Source organism: Vigna unguiculata, chromosome 10 (genome assembly GCF_004118075.2).
Source record: "Vigna unguiculata cultivar IT97K-499-35 chromosome 10, ASM411807v1, whole genome shotgun sequence".
Taxonomy (NCBI): Eukaryota; Viridiplantae; Streptophyta; class Magnoliopsida; order Fabales; family Fabaceae; genus Vigna; species Vigna unguiculata.
In genome coordinates this window covers 37463320-37477737 of record NC_040288.1, presented here as the reverse complement: position 1 = coordinate 37477737, position 14418 = coordinate 37463320, and the positions used below count along the sequence as shown (strand labels likewise).

Sequence of the window (14418 nt, the reverse complement as noted above, 5' to 3'; positions counted from 1 at the left end):
TGTATTTTATTAGTATTTGGAATGCATGAAGAGTTTATTATGGATCATAAAATGGTAATTAGGTGCCTCATTATGTTCTATCACTCTAGAGAAATATTGAAATTCAGAAAATTCCCTTTGGTGCTACTTGAAAGTTTAAGAAATTCAGAAACTAAGCTTAAAAAGAAAGTGCAGCCTAAGGACAACTGAAACTTGGATCTTATGAAACAATCATATTTTGATAGAATGAGTTTCCGTGTGTTTTTGGAGAGAAGCTTGAGGGAGCACAACAAATCACACCATTAAATGCAGCCTAAGGACAAATACAATAACTTGGATTGGTGGGAGCAACCAGAAAGAAAAATTTGACTCTAAAGATTCTATATTTCGTCATAAGTAAATGGAAAAGAACACTGGATTCAGATGGTAGAAGCAACCAAAAACCTTCGAGAGCAACTTTCACAGTGATGAGATAACAAAATATTACTCTTTTTTTTTTTTTCTTTGACGACGAGTGTTTCTTTTTGTATATGTTGTCATTCTATATGAAATGTCTTACCTGTTCTGCATAATGCATTAAGTAAACACTATCAAATTTTAATTCTCAACAAGAATAAGAAATGACTGAATTCCGTTTGGTTTAGAAATTCGTAATCTATAATCAAAATTATTAAGCTCTATAGAATCCACATAAGTAGAAGTTAATTTAAATATTTTGGTTGTAATGATTTTGACAGGAATTTATTAAAATGAATCAAATTCATATTTATATTTTTTAAATTATATATATATATATATATATATATATATATATGTATATTTTAGACCTTTAATAAGAGAGAATATTTTTAAATTTGTCTTTTTTTACACAATCTCTTATAATTCTAGTTTTTATACTCACAATGTAAGTAGGAGATATAAAGATCATATGTGAAAAGACCAAAATTTGAATTTTTGGGAGAAAAATTAATTTTTTTTACCGACAAAGCAAATATGGTAGCACCTCAATCTTGACAAGACAAACACAAAATCTAATTTTTTTTTTACATTGAAATGCTCAAATTCATTTGTCTAAAAACTTCCACAATTTTTATAATAAATAACTAACTTCAAATTAAAATCATTCCATTTAGACCCTTTTCGGCATAAAATAGAGAGAAATCACCTCACATCAAGTTACACATTTTATATCCTTTATCTCCTAGCAACAAATACACCAAACCATTCTAATTTCACATCCTAAATGCAAAATCAACCACAATTGCATAGTACCCTATTAAGATTATCACATTCCTCACCTCATTTATCAATTTGGACACATGATGCATATTCCACATTTTGCAACACATACCATATTCAAGATACTCACCACATTCAACAACAGAATCTCATGCACCTCAATCCAAACTCAATGTAAGACTCCTGTACCAATTTCAACATACCATCATAGTCCAAGGCTCAACAACCATTCAAATGCAAGATTAAACATGGAAGTGCTATAATTAGTTCATCTTCCCTTAGCCAAAGACGTTCCCTAAAAAAAATTTCCTTAGAACACCATAACACACTTGATCCCATAGACAAAATAATGAAAGCCTTGATTAGACTTCTAAACTTACTATTCAGAGCAACAGAAAATCATCAAGAACCACTCTGAGTCACATGCATGACTTTAGTGCCATATACAACTCTATGGCTCAAAACCTAAAAGAGGGAAAAAAAACAAGACTTATTCTGTTCAACTCTTTAATTGGTAGTTGCGTAGAGCTCCTAATGAGGATCACAACTATGGTTCTTGATCTTCAAGAAAATAAAGAATGGGTGAGATAAGCTAGAGAAGACAGAGAAAGTTTAAAGAATTTGATTATGGAGATGATAGTTTTATAAAAATGAACTTTAATTATTAAAAATCTTTATATAACTTAATCCTTTAATATTTAAATATTATAATGTTCTATAATACAACAATGAATACTCTTAAACCGTTTTATAGCCATCACATGCCCATTGAAAATGAAAACTTATGCGAATTTAAAAATTTCACCACATTTTCAAGTAGGGCAGAAAAAAGGTGGATGGAGGAGAAAAAAAGAGTAATTGAGTACCTGCCATCAATTTTTTGAGTTCAGCAGTGATGCGAACATCACTTATAAGTTTACATCACTCTACTCAAATCTTGAAAAGGATATCAAACTTTGTGATGAAGTTCTTAGCAGAGAAGCATCGCAATAAAAGCAAAAGTGGCCATATTTAATTAAATAAATTTCTGTTTATTTTTTGTTGTTGGGAGAGCAAGGAATTGAAATGATTGGTCATGGAATAAAGAAGCGTAGGTATCAAGACTAAAATAATAAACCACAAATAACAGAGTTAAAATTAGTTTGTCAACAAATAATTTTCCTGTTGATTATTATTATATATATCCTCTAGAATCTTCTTTTTTCATTTGTTACATATCATACATTCGTCCACATGATAATAAGATAACAAATATATATCCTTCACCTTAACATCACAACATAGTTTTCTACGCGTTTTGTATTTTCCAACTATAACTTGTGACCTAAGTAGTAAAGTCAGTCAATGACTTTTTTGCATTATAAATTCGTTTCCACAGCACAACACAACACAACATAAACACTGACCTTCCTTCGTTTTCCTTGGTTAGTAGCTTCTTCACCACCTTTCCTTCCAATCTTCCTATCTTTGTTACAAACTACTACAATGGATGATGTTGTAGGATTCGGTTTCCGTCCCACAGAAGAAGAACTTGTGGACTATTACCTCAGACATAGGTTGCTCGGTGATGATCCACAAGTCCACGTCATCCCCGACATTGACCTTTGTCAAGGGGAACCTTGGGACGTGCCAAGTAATAATAATCTAAACTTTTAACACTCCATGCATCTTCATGCAACCATCCTTTCTTCTTTATCTTCCTCTTTTCTTTTCTTCACTGTTGTTTGTTTTTCTTTTCTTGTTTGAAAACAGTGTTATTCGGGGAATCAAATGTACAATTTGATTTCCCAGAATGGTTTTTCTTTAGTCCCGTTGATTTCAAGTATTCAAATAGTAAAAGGATTAACCGGACAACCAAGTGTGGCTTCTGGAAACCCACCGGAAAAGATCGTGAGATTAGAAGCTCCGACTCCAACACTCTCATTGCCACAAAGAAGACTCTTGTTTACTACAAAGGTCGCGTTTCACGTGGTCAGAAATCCAACTGGGTTATTCACGAATACCATGCTGTCACCTTTCACCAAAGCCAGGTTAGTTCGCGTTTTGGAGAATTTTAACACTCATTGCAAATTATCCTTCTTTATTTTTCTTCACTGTTCTATAGCCTCTGACATATATCAATGGATATTTTAGGTTTTAGCATTTATAACAAGTTTGAGCATTTTGCAGAGGACTTTTGTTTTGTGTCGTCTGATGAAGAAACCTGGGGGAACAACTGAAGGTGGGGGTGATGAAGGGGAGAGCAGTAGAATCATGGTTTCTGGCTATCACAATCACTCAATAGGAACCACCTTTCAGCAAGACCAAACGTCTTTTCCAAACCCCTCATTTTACGATGCCCATTTTAGAAATGAATCTAACATTAAGCACAATTCATATGACGATACCCAGGAAGAGGAATTCGTGAATTCTTTTTTTGTTCAGGACAATTATGTTAACAATGAACAAGGTACAAATACCTACTTCAATACTTTCACCCAATCGGAGTCATTGAGAAAGGTATACGATACAGATGCTGAGGCCGTCTCTGAACAGGTCAACCTATATTGTCCATCTGTTTCTGAACTGTCCCATTACTTTAGATTTGATTTCTTTATTCGAACACTTTGAATTCATCTGTCTATTTTCTTCTGAAATCATTGCAGGGTGATAATATTATGGATATTCCAACAGTGTTTACTAGATATCTTAACTTAGACGAATACCATTCATCAAAAGGGTTTGATTCTGAATTATCAAACGTTGATGTCCATGACGGTGTATGTATGCCATCTCCTATCCATGAAAAAAAACAAGAGAAAAAGAAGAAAAAGAAGAGCAAATTTTCTTTCTTCTGATCATCACAGAGGAAGGTTTCAAACAATGCAGTATTCCATGCAGAGGTGAGAAAATCAAGCAGCTTCATTAGAAAAATGAAGATTACTTTCTTGACGAATGAGGCAGATGCTTCACTTGAACTGATTTTCACTTTAACATATTATTGATATACCATGCTGCATGTGTTGCATTGTGTAGGCTGGGAAGGATTTTCTGTTTGTGAATCAGAAGAAAAATAGTTGAAGAGATAACTTGAAACCTGAAGCCATTAATCTTATGATAACAATAGAAAAGGTTCTTTCATCTATATGGAGACAACTTCATGAAGACAACGTAGTTTTAAGGTTTTTATGTGTGTATTATCAGTTAGTTTTGAAGTATTATCACTTTAAGTAGATGTAGTATATGTGAAGGGGTGATGTGAGTGCTACCATAGTTCCTTTTCTTTTAGTGTGACAATGTGGAAAACTCTGTTTTAAGAATTTCATCCTTGAAAGATTGGTAAGACATGTATTTTGCATTGATGCATGCTCACTGCATCTTTCTTATTATAATTGAGTAGCTAACATTAAATAGTTAAGTTAGTTGTTGGAAGTTAGCATGATCCTGTTCAAAACCTTGGAAAGTGTATCAAACTCTGCAATGATGTTTGTGCTCAGTGGTGGGGAGCATAACAAACTACTAAAAGAAAGAAAAAAATGCATAGAAACTGTTTTATTTTTGTTCATTGAAATGGTGGGCCAAGGAAGAAACTTGGGGATCAAGGAGACTAAAACACTGAATCTATATTTCATCTACAATCACACAAATAAAGAGATTGATTTGAAAGGAAACAGTGTTAGTGTGATGGATACTCATAACAGATTATATACATATGTATTCATGAGAAAGCATGTTAAATAAATTCCTTTCAATTTCATGGAAGACCCGTGTTGTGTGGGGAAGAAGATTCTTATGACGCGGCATTTGTATATAACAAGCGTGTTTAAGAGGCATAATATTACTTTATTTTTGTAAAAATTGGGACTGAATTAAAACTAAAAACAAATATAAAGATCAAACTGAGTCATTTTAACATGTGATACAACGATGAAGTGACATGTGTAAAAAATAAAAAAATCAAAAAATCAAAAATTGACACGTGACATTGACTTTAATATTGTCTGGTCAAACAAACAGTAAGGACTAAATTGAATCATTTTTAAGTAAATAAGGATCAAATTGAAACAACGAAAAATTTGAGGACCAAAATGATATTACTTGATAAATAAAAAGATAAAAAGAGTAATTTAACCTAGTTTTAATAAACTTTACGAACTTATTAGAAGCACATGATTATATTATCATTAAATAATGGAAAGAAAATTTGATTCAATGTCATTAAATCAATAAATTTATAGGTTCATTTCTTGTTTGTTGAAATTTCCAATCAGAGTACTTAATTTATAGGTTCACACAATTTTGTTGTACTTAATTATTAGTCATAAATTGCATAAAAAAGTTATTAGTCCCAAATGACGGTGACACATTTAAATGTATATATTTATATTTTACCGAATTAAGTTTATCCAATTGATTTAAAAGAAAATTGAATGAGTGATTAAGGATGTTTATCCTTCATATTAATTTTGAAATAATTTTTTTAACTTTAATATAGATTAAGTATTTTGTAATAATTTTTATTACACATAGAATGGTAGTGTAATAAGTGTAAGAGATCTATACATTTGTTTTCCCTGTTTTTATTTTTATTTTTTGTATTTTTCTATGATAACTTGTTAGCGAAGGAGTCAATGTCTCTGCAATATAAAAACGAGGAGAGACCAAAGTCACAACAAAACATAAATTCTCCTTTATCTCTGCGATCGATTTCCTCTTCCGTTCTTATTTTCTTTCTTTGGATGTTTCATTCAAACTACAAACACAGAGTTCAGTATTCACCAAAATCAATGGGTAAAATTGTTGGTGTCGGTTTCCGTCCTACAGAACAAGAACTCGTCGATTTCTACCTCAAACACAAGTTGCTGGGTGATGATTCCCGTGTCGACGTTATCCCTGTCATTGACCTCTGCCATGTGGAACCTTCGGATGTACCAGGTAATCTAGAAAAAATCGAATTACCGAACATCCCTTCTGTCATTTATATTCTTCTTCTCTTTATGTCACTGTTGTGTGAGAGTGATCCTTTTGTTGTTTCGAACAGGGATACTTGCAAAATCACGGATTCGATTCGGTGACCCAGATTGGTTTTTCTTCAGTCCGGTTGATTTCAAGTATTCAAACAGTAAAAGGGTTAACAGGAAAACCGAGAAAGGGTTCTGGAAAGCCACTGGAAAAGACCGTGATATTAGCAGCTGGAACACCAACACTCTCATTGCCACAAAGAAGAATCTTGTTTACTACACAGGAATTGTTTCCTGTGGTGTCAAGTCCTACTGGGTTATTCACGAATATCACGCTGTTACCTTTCATGAAAGCGAGGTTTGTTTTATTTTTCATTTTGCTAGAACTTTTAACACTCATTGGAAATCATCTTTCTACTAGATTGTTATGTCTCTATATTGTATAATTTTTAGGCTTAGGTTATTGTTCTGGCTTTAGAAGGTTATTGTTGTTGTTGTTGGATTCTTTGCTTCAATCCCATGTTTTTTGTTTCACTCTATTCATGCCTAATTTTGGTTACTTGGTATTTCTTAGTGACAAAGAGGACATGTGAGACCTTTATTTTGCTTGTAAAATTGACTTATGACCTTTCTGTACGCCTTCTTAGCTTAGTTAAGTGAGTTTTATTTGGAAGCATATCAAAACAGGATATTTTTTGTTTATTCCAGTGGCACCTGCATGTGTATGAGCTCTCTTAAATCTTTTATCTTAAAAATTCATCACCGGTTTTCATCAAGGACTGTCAATTTCTTCTGTATACCATAGCCTGGTTTTTGTTGACTTTTGTTTGTATGAACTCTATGAAATAAATGCTGATTGTGCTCAAATTTTGCAGAGGTGTTTTGTTTTATGCCGCTTGATGAGAAAATCTGGGAAAACAACTGAAGGGGGAACCGATCCACCAATCTGTGGTGAAGAGGAGCCCAGCATAATCAAGGTTTTGACTATGAAAATCAGGCAACAGAAGAAGGAATTCCATATGTAAGCTGAATAATCCGTGATAGACATATTTACACTCTGTCTTGTGAAACATGCTGAGAACTGTAGTTGTTTCTTACATGAATTTTTTCAGGGAGGTACTTTTTCAGGAGTGGAAACAATCTTTCTGGCTGATCCTCAGACAGAGACATACGTCTCCCAAATACAACCGTCTCCACGAGAAGAAGCATCTTTTCCAAATTATCCACTAAACAATGTCTGTTTTGGAAATGAAAAGAGCTTTATGCAAGATGAATACCTGAATCGAATTTTAGCCGATGAAAACTTAGATAATGATGAAGAAAGTAGTTGTACTTTTGTTGATAATTTTTCTCAAAAGGTAAATCTTGATATTACTTATATTTCTCTTAAGCACTTCAAAAGTTGATTAGTCTGATGTTTCCAATTGGAATGGTTACAGGACACAAATATCGTGGATAGTTCATTTGTTCACGATAAATATTTCAATTATGACGAATACCATTCATCAAAAAGGTTGAAATTATCAAAAGATGTTGCTGATGATGCATCAACAAATCAAGAAACAAAAGAAAGTATGATTGGAGATGGATTTTGGAGAATGGAATCATCCTCTTGTGATTCAACTCCAAATGGAGTTTTGGAGATTAATTGCACTGAAGTTTCTAGTTCTCGGTCCATTTCATGAAGAAAGGAAAAATAATATCATTAAAGAATAAATATGATCAAATATGATACAATTTATGATTTAAGTTAGAACAATGATATTTTGATAACTAAATTTTTATAATTTTTTTTATAAGTTGAGGTGTTATTTTTTAAGTAGTTTTGGAATATAGAGAAATAAAAGAAAATGAAAAAATGGGAAACTATTTAGAAGATACCACCTCAAGTTATAAGATTAAGTTGTCATAATTTAGATGTTAAAAATCATTTTCTTTTAAATTACTTTTACCAATGTATTGGTAGTAGTTAATATGTTGTGTCCTCTAGTAGGAAATCAATTTCGTATAAGATATATTGTCTATTAAGAGTATAATTGGAAACAATTAACAGTTATACATTCTAAGTTTGTTAAACTCTGCAGGATAACTGCTGGTATGTATGAGGAGTATATTTGTGATATGTAATTAAGAAATGTGTATAGTTTATTTGCACTTTATGGAGAAAGAATACTCTGTTAGACTGTTGTCCTTGACAGAGGAAAGTGTATTGGTGTATCCATGTATTGTGTGCAATTCAGAGTTGAATTATGTAGTTTGTTAGTTTTTCTAGATTGAGAAGGAAAGAACTTTAAATTTATGAAAACTGCAGTTATCACAAGAACCTTTAAATTTATGCACTCTGAGATGACTGAGAAGGGTAAAGCATAACAAACTACCATTCATAAATGAGCCTAAGGACATAACAGAAACTATGATCTTATGATGGCTTTAAGAAACAATCATATTTTAACAGAACTGTGTATTATTTGACAGAAGAATGAGTAAAGATAACAAATCAACCATTAAGTGCACCAATAGAATGGCTTAGATTGGTGGGGGCAACCACAAGGAAAAATTGATTCCAAAGATTTTATATTTTTGTCACAAGTAAATGGAGAAGGACAATGGATTCAGATGGTAGGGGAAGCCAAAAACCTTGTAGAGCAAGTTTCACAGTGATGCAATAACAAATATTATTCTTTCTTTATTTAATGGTGATATGAGAAACAGTTTTTCAGTAATACCTTTATGTTATTCTATTCGAAGTTTCTTACCAGTTCTAATTATGGACGTGTCAAGTAAACAATATCAAATTTGAATTTTTAACATAATTAACAAAAAATAATTTCTGTAATCATCTCATAATAATTTTGCTGTACATATTTCATTATAATTTTACTTTTATTGATATTTTATTTTTAAAAAAAATTAATTATTTTTTAAACTTTAATTAATTACTTACAATAAAGAAAACTACCTTCAAAAAAATATTTATAATAAAATTTTATAAATCATTCATTATATAATAATAACAATAATAATAATAATAAATACGATAACATTAATTATTTTATTATAGTAATAAGAAAAAAGTGAATATACATTGTCACATATGCATGATATATTTTACTTACACCTATTTTATATATTTGTAATTTTTTTATAATTGTCTTTTTTTACATAATATCTTATAATTTTACTTTGCAACTGTTTTTTTTTTTTTATATACATTAACTCAAAATGTAAGAAGAGATGTAAAGATGATATACAGTAATAAAAGTTAAAAGACGATATCTGAAATTTTTAGAGAAAAATTAAATCTTTTTAGCAAGCAAATATCTTAACAACTAATATTTTAAAAAGGACAGTGTAATGTTTTTCTTTGCTCTTTGCATTTTTTTTTGTGATTGTAATGATAGAGTTTTTAACGAAACTCAAAACAATAAAATAATAATTTTTGACTATTAATTATATTATTATTTTAATTATATATTTTTTATATTTTAATTTAATTATATATATATATATATATATTTTTTTTTTTTTACAATAAAATTCTTAAGAGATTATATCTAAAAAATTATTAGAATTGTGTCTTACCTTAGTCAAATGGTGTGTATAAAAGCAAGAGCGTGTAGACCAATAGAATTTGTCATCTATATTTTCTTTTTATTTTAAGAAGGCAAGAGTGTCAAGCACGCACTACTGGCCAATTGCTAGTTTTATCTTCAATATTAAACTTATGATGACAAGCAAAATTTTGACAAAGTTAACAAAATTTCTAAAATATAATTAAAATTGATTAATTTTTTATTTTTTAATTAAAATAAAATAATAAAATAATATTTTTTTATCTAAATAGGAAAGTTTGTCGAATCTTTGTTAAAAATATTTTGTTAACATATCATAACTCTGATAATAATAGCTAAAGTTAATGTTAAAAGTAACTATTTTTGAAAGAAAAAAAAATCAGAATTTGATAAATTTAAATGGGACAAATAAATGTGTTTGAACTTTAGAGATATGAAAGTTATGTTTTTATTTATATTCTTATTTTCTCATGCACAATAGAAAATTAAAATCTACGCGGATTCTGAAACCTTACCCCATTTCCAAGAAGGGACAGAAGTAAAGAGAGAAGAAGAATACTTGTGTAGCTGACATCAAACTCTTGAGTTCAGCAATGCTGAGAACATCACTTACAACTTCTAAACTCTACTCTTTAAATTAGTTTATATATTAAATTTTTTATCTTATTATAATTAATTTTAACGTCGATTTTTTTTACTTTCCCTTGCAAAATTGTTTAATGGAAATTTCGTGCCCAAGTTTTAATCTCATATCAACCACCAAGGGAATTGCATGCGTATTTAATTTTTTTTTAAATGGTAGATTTATTAGAAAGTTACATGCGAGTTGTGTGTGCGGTAGAAGTTTCTTGTTCTTAACTTCGTCATTTACCATATAAATGATGTAACGAAAAATAAAAAATAGAAGAAAATCATATATATATATATATATATATATATTAATGTGGACATGGAGTAGACAAAAACAAATGGTTCTTAAAACAAGTCAAGTATTACAGCGAGGTAAAAAAATTTGATGTTATGATGAAACCCGAATATAACTTTTTAGGATATTGTTGAATATTATATATAACCTCTAGAATGTTCCGGTTTTCATTTGCTACGTACCGATGATAATAAGATAACAAATATCCTTCATATAACAGCACAATGGTTTCCTTTGCTTTTTGTTTCTTTTTTTGTATTTTCCAACGATAGCTTGTCAGCTAAGGAGTAAAGTCAGTAACGACTTTTTTGCATTATAAATTCATTTCCAAAGCACATCACAACACACAACACAAAAACACTGAGCTTTCCATTTTCCTTTGTTAGTAACTGCTTCACCACCTTCCCATCTTTCTTTCTTTGTTGCAATTGCAAACTACAAAGTTAAGTGTTCACCAAAACCAATGGATGATGTTGTAGGATTCGGTTTCCGTCCCACAGAAGAAGAACTTGTGGACTATTACCTCAGACATAGGTTGCTCGGTGATGATCCTCAAGTCCACGACGTCATCCCCGACATTGACCTTTGTCAAGTGGAACCTTGGGACGTGCCAAGTAATAATCTAAACGTTTAACACTCCATGCATCTTCATGCAACCATCCTTTCTTCTTTATCTTCCTCTTATCTTTTCTTTTTTGTTGTTTAAAACAGTGTTATTGGGGGAATCAGATGCACAATTCGATTTCCCAGAATGGTTTTTCTTTAGTCCTGTTGATTTCAAGTATTCAAACAGTAAAAGAATTAACAGGACAACCAAGTGTGGCTTCTGGAAACCCACCGGAAAAGATCGTGAGATTAGAAGCTCCGACTCCAACACTCTCATTGCCACAAAGAAGACTCTTGTTTACTACAAAGGTCGCGTTTCACGTGGTCAGAAATCCAACTGGGTTATTCACGAATACCATGCTGTCACCTTTCACCAAAGCCAGGTTAGTTCGCGTTTTGGAGAATTTTAACACTCATTGCAAATTATCCTTCTTTATTTTTCTTCACTGTTCTATAGCCTTTGACATATATCAATGGCTATTTTAGGTTTTAGCATTTATAACAATTTTGAGCATTTTGCAGAGGACTTTTGTTTTGTGTCGTCTGATGAAGAAACCTGGGGGAACAACTGAAGGTGGGGGTGATGAAGGGGAGAGCAGTAGAATCATGGTTTCTGGCTATCACAATCACTCAATAGGAACCACCTTTCAGCAAGACCAAACGTCTTTTCCAAACCCCTCATTTGACGATGCCCATTTTAGAAATGAATCTAACATTGAGCACAATTCATATGAAAATACCCAGGAAGAGGAATTCGTGAATTCTTTTTTTGTTGAGGACAATTATGTTAACAATGAAGAAAGTACAAATACCTACTTCAATACTTTCACCCAATCGGAGTCATTGAGAAAGGTATATGATACAGATGCTGAGGCCGTCTCTGAACAGGTAAACCTATATTGTCCATCTGTTTCTGAACTGTCCCATTACTTTAGATTTGATTTCTTTATTTTGAACACTTTGAATTCATCTGTCTATTTTCTTGTGAAATCATTGCAGGGTGATAATACTATGAATATTTCCACAGTGTGTAGTAAATATCCCAACTCAGACGAATACCATTCATCAAAAGAGTTTGATTCCGAATTATCAAACGTTGATGTCCATGAAGGTGTATGTATGCCATCTCCTATCCATGAAAAAAAACAAGAGAAAAAGAAGAAAAAGAAGAGCATATTTTCTTTCTTCTGATCATCACAGAGGAAGGTTCCAAACAATGCAGTATTCCATGTAGAGGTGAGAAAATCAAGCAGCTTCATTAGAAAAATGAAGATTGCAGAAGCTTCACTTGAACTGATTTTCACTTTAACGTACTATTAATATACTATGCTGCATGTGATGTATTCTGTAGGCTGGGAAGGATTTTCTCATTGTGAATCAGAAGAAAAATAGTTCAAGAGCCAGAAGCCATCAATCTTGTGATAACAATAGAAAAGGTTCTTTCATCTATATGGAGACAACTTCGTGAAGCCAAAGCCTATTTCCACAATTGTTATGTCTTGTCAACGTAGTTTTAAGGGTTTTTATGTGTGTTTGATCATGTTAGTTGGGAAGTATTATCTCATGTTACAACTTAAGTACATGTAGTAGTACATGGTGAGTGCTACTATAGTTCCTTTTCCTTACGTGGAAAACTCTGTTTTAAGAATTTCATGATTGTAAGATAGATATGTAAGACATGTAGTTTGCATTGATGGATGCTCACGGCATCTTTCTTAATCTAATGAAATATGTGTGCACATTTGTTTCCTTTAGTTTATTCATTTTGTAATTGCAATATTAATATCTTTTTACTATAGTGTTTCGAAGATTCTGTATCACCAAATTAGTATTTAAAAAATATATAATCTTTATCAAGTTTGTCCTTTTGTTGCTCCAGTCTAGTTCTCCATAAAGACAAACGTGGTGACACTTTCAATATTTGAGGGACTATTTCGGTGACATCGTAATATTTGGAAATAAAATTTAGGAGTTTACTATTTAAACCTGTGATAACAAAAACCTTAAGGCTAAACAAATTTTGTTTTGTTTTATTAATTTTGAACTGAGATGAACTTTCTTATTCGTAGCTAATCTAATTGGTGGTTCTTAAAAGCAATGTCTAGTCGTTGAAACACATCTTACTAAGACTATGTGGCCTGTACTGAAAATGTTTTGTTGCTGTCACCCAAATTAACAATTCCTGGCCCATATTTTTCTTTTTTTTGTTGTTGGGTAGAAGATTTTGATCTGCAACATGAAATGCTTAACCATAATGTAGAAATCTAAATTTTAAGGTTAATATTTCCTTTAAACATGTAATTTTAGCAGCATACAGACACGCACAACTCATCATACATGGTAAAAGTAAACACAACAAAGATATGACGTAAGAGTGAAATCAAATTTATATCAACTCACAGCTTGTATTTTGTTTTTGGTAGACACTTCAAAGAATAATAAAGGTTTAATTATACGGAAGGTTTCCGTTTTTATTACAAAATCTTAATTAGGTTTTCAATTTCAAAGTTATTTCAATTAGGTTCTATTATATAAAAATTTGTTCTAATTTTGTCCTTTCTGTTAGAACATCATTAACGACGTTATGTGTGTGTCATGTGTCAGCTCATGGTTTTTTAAATTTTTTTCTTGAAAAAAGAGCTGACACATATCAAATTAGGGTTTTGCGACATGTAAACTTGTGATTTTTTTAATTTTTAAATTAAAAAAAAAATTGCCACATATCAAAATATGATTCTGCCACGTGTCAATTATTTATAAGAAAAATATCGATTTGGTTCCTGTATTTGTTATTTTGTTTCAATTTAGTCATAATCTCTCTTTAATCATAATCTCTCTTTAACCTGAAGTAATTTTATCTCTTTCATATATAATATTATAATGATATTTTGAAAGAGAAAAAGTAGTGGGGAGCATAACAAACCAACACTATACAAACACCTTAAGGACATGGTGGGTCAACAAAGAGAATTGATTAAAAAGATTCGATGAATGAAGGGACAACGAGTTCAGAGCTTGAAATGGTAAACTTGGGAAGCAAGTCTCACAGTTTCATAAATTCATAGTACCAGCTTCAGCAATGCTACTCTTACCAATTTCCTTCTGGAACCTTCATAGCAAAGTTCATTTCCATCAAACCTTTTTTAAAAAGAATTAC

General features: G+C 31.3%; 3 protein-coding genes across 3 annotated transcripts; all 3 read left to right on the top strand.

The window, feature by feature from the left end:
- Positions 1–2703: 2703 nt before the first annotated feature.
- Positions 2704–4278, top strand: LOC114165640 (NAC domain-containing protein 83-like). Its single transcript, XM_028050214.1, has 5 exons — positions 2704–2851; positions 2971–3248; positions 3388–3753; positions 3864–3977; positions 4234–4278. The coding sequence occupies exons 1-5, from the start codon at positions 2704–2706 to the stop codon at positions 4276–4278; spliced, it is 951 nt and encodes a 316-aa protein (XP_027906015.1).
- A 1706-nt stretch (positions 4279–5984) lies between these two features.
- Positions 5985–7843, top strand: LOC114165639 (NAC domain-containing protein 96-like). The gene is made up of 5 exons (XM_028050213.1): positions 5985–6132; positions 6239–6516; positions 7034–7135; positions 7271–7516; positions 7598–7843. Exons 1-5 carry the CDS (start codon positions 5985–5987, stop codon positions 7841–7843), a joined length of 1020 nt encoding a protein of 339 aa, XP_027906014.1.
- A 3172-nt stretch (positions 7844–11015) lies between these two features.
- On the top strand, positions 11016–13039 carry LOC114167352 (NAC domain-containing protein 83-like). Its single transcript, XM_028052424.1, has 5 exons — positions 11016–11269; positions 11367–11644; positions 11784–12149; positions 12261–12497; positions 12613–13039. The coding sequence occupies exons 1-4, from the start codon at positions 11119–11121 to the stop codon at positions 12450–12452; spliced, it is 987 nt and encodes a 328-aa protein (XP_027908225.1). The 5' UTR covers positions 11016–11118; the 3' UTR covers positions 12453–12497; positions 12613–13039.
- Positions 13040–14418: the final 1379 nt, after the last annotated feature.

Bases quoted from the DNA above. Each gene is read 5' to 3' on its own strand.
- LOC114167352 (XM_028052424.1), top strand. From the start codon at position 11,119: ATGGATGATGTTGTAGGATTCGGTTTCCGTCCCACAGAAGAAGAACTT. The intron at 11,645-11,783 runs GTTAGTTCGCGT...AGCATTTTGCAG, and splicing joins TCACCTTTCACCAAAGCCAG to AGGACTTTTGTTTTGTGTCG. The intron at 12,150-12,260 runs GTAAACCTATAT...AAATCATTGCAG, and splicing joins CTGAGGCCGTCTCTGAACAG to GGTGATAATACTATGAATAT.
- LOC114165639 (XM_028050213.1), top strand. From the start codon at position 5,985: ATGGGTAAAATTGTTGGTGTCGGTTTCCGTCCTACAGAACAAGAACTC. The intron at 6,517-7,033 runs GTTTGTTTTATT...CAAATTTTGCAG, and splicing joins TTACCTTTCATGAAAGCGAG to AGGTGTTTTGTTTTATGCCG. The intron at 7,136-7,270 runs GTTTTGACTATG...GAATTTTTTCAG, and splicing joins AGGAGCCCAGCATAATCAAG to GGAGGTACTTTTTCAGGAGT.
- LOC114165640 (XM_028050214.1), top strand. From the start codon at position 2,704: ATGGATGATGTTGTAGGATTCGGTTTCCGTCCCACAGAAGAAGAACTT. The intron at 3,249-3,387 runs GTTAGTTCGCGT...AGCATTTTGCAG, and splicing joins TCACCTTTCACCAAAGCCAG to AGGACTTTTGTTTTGTGTCG. The intron at 3,754-3,863 runs GTCAACCTATAT...AAATCATTGCAG, and splicing joins CTGAGGCCGTCTCTGAACAG to GGTGATAATATTATGGATAT.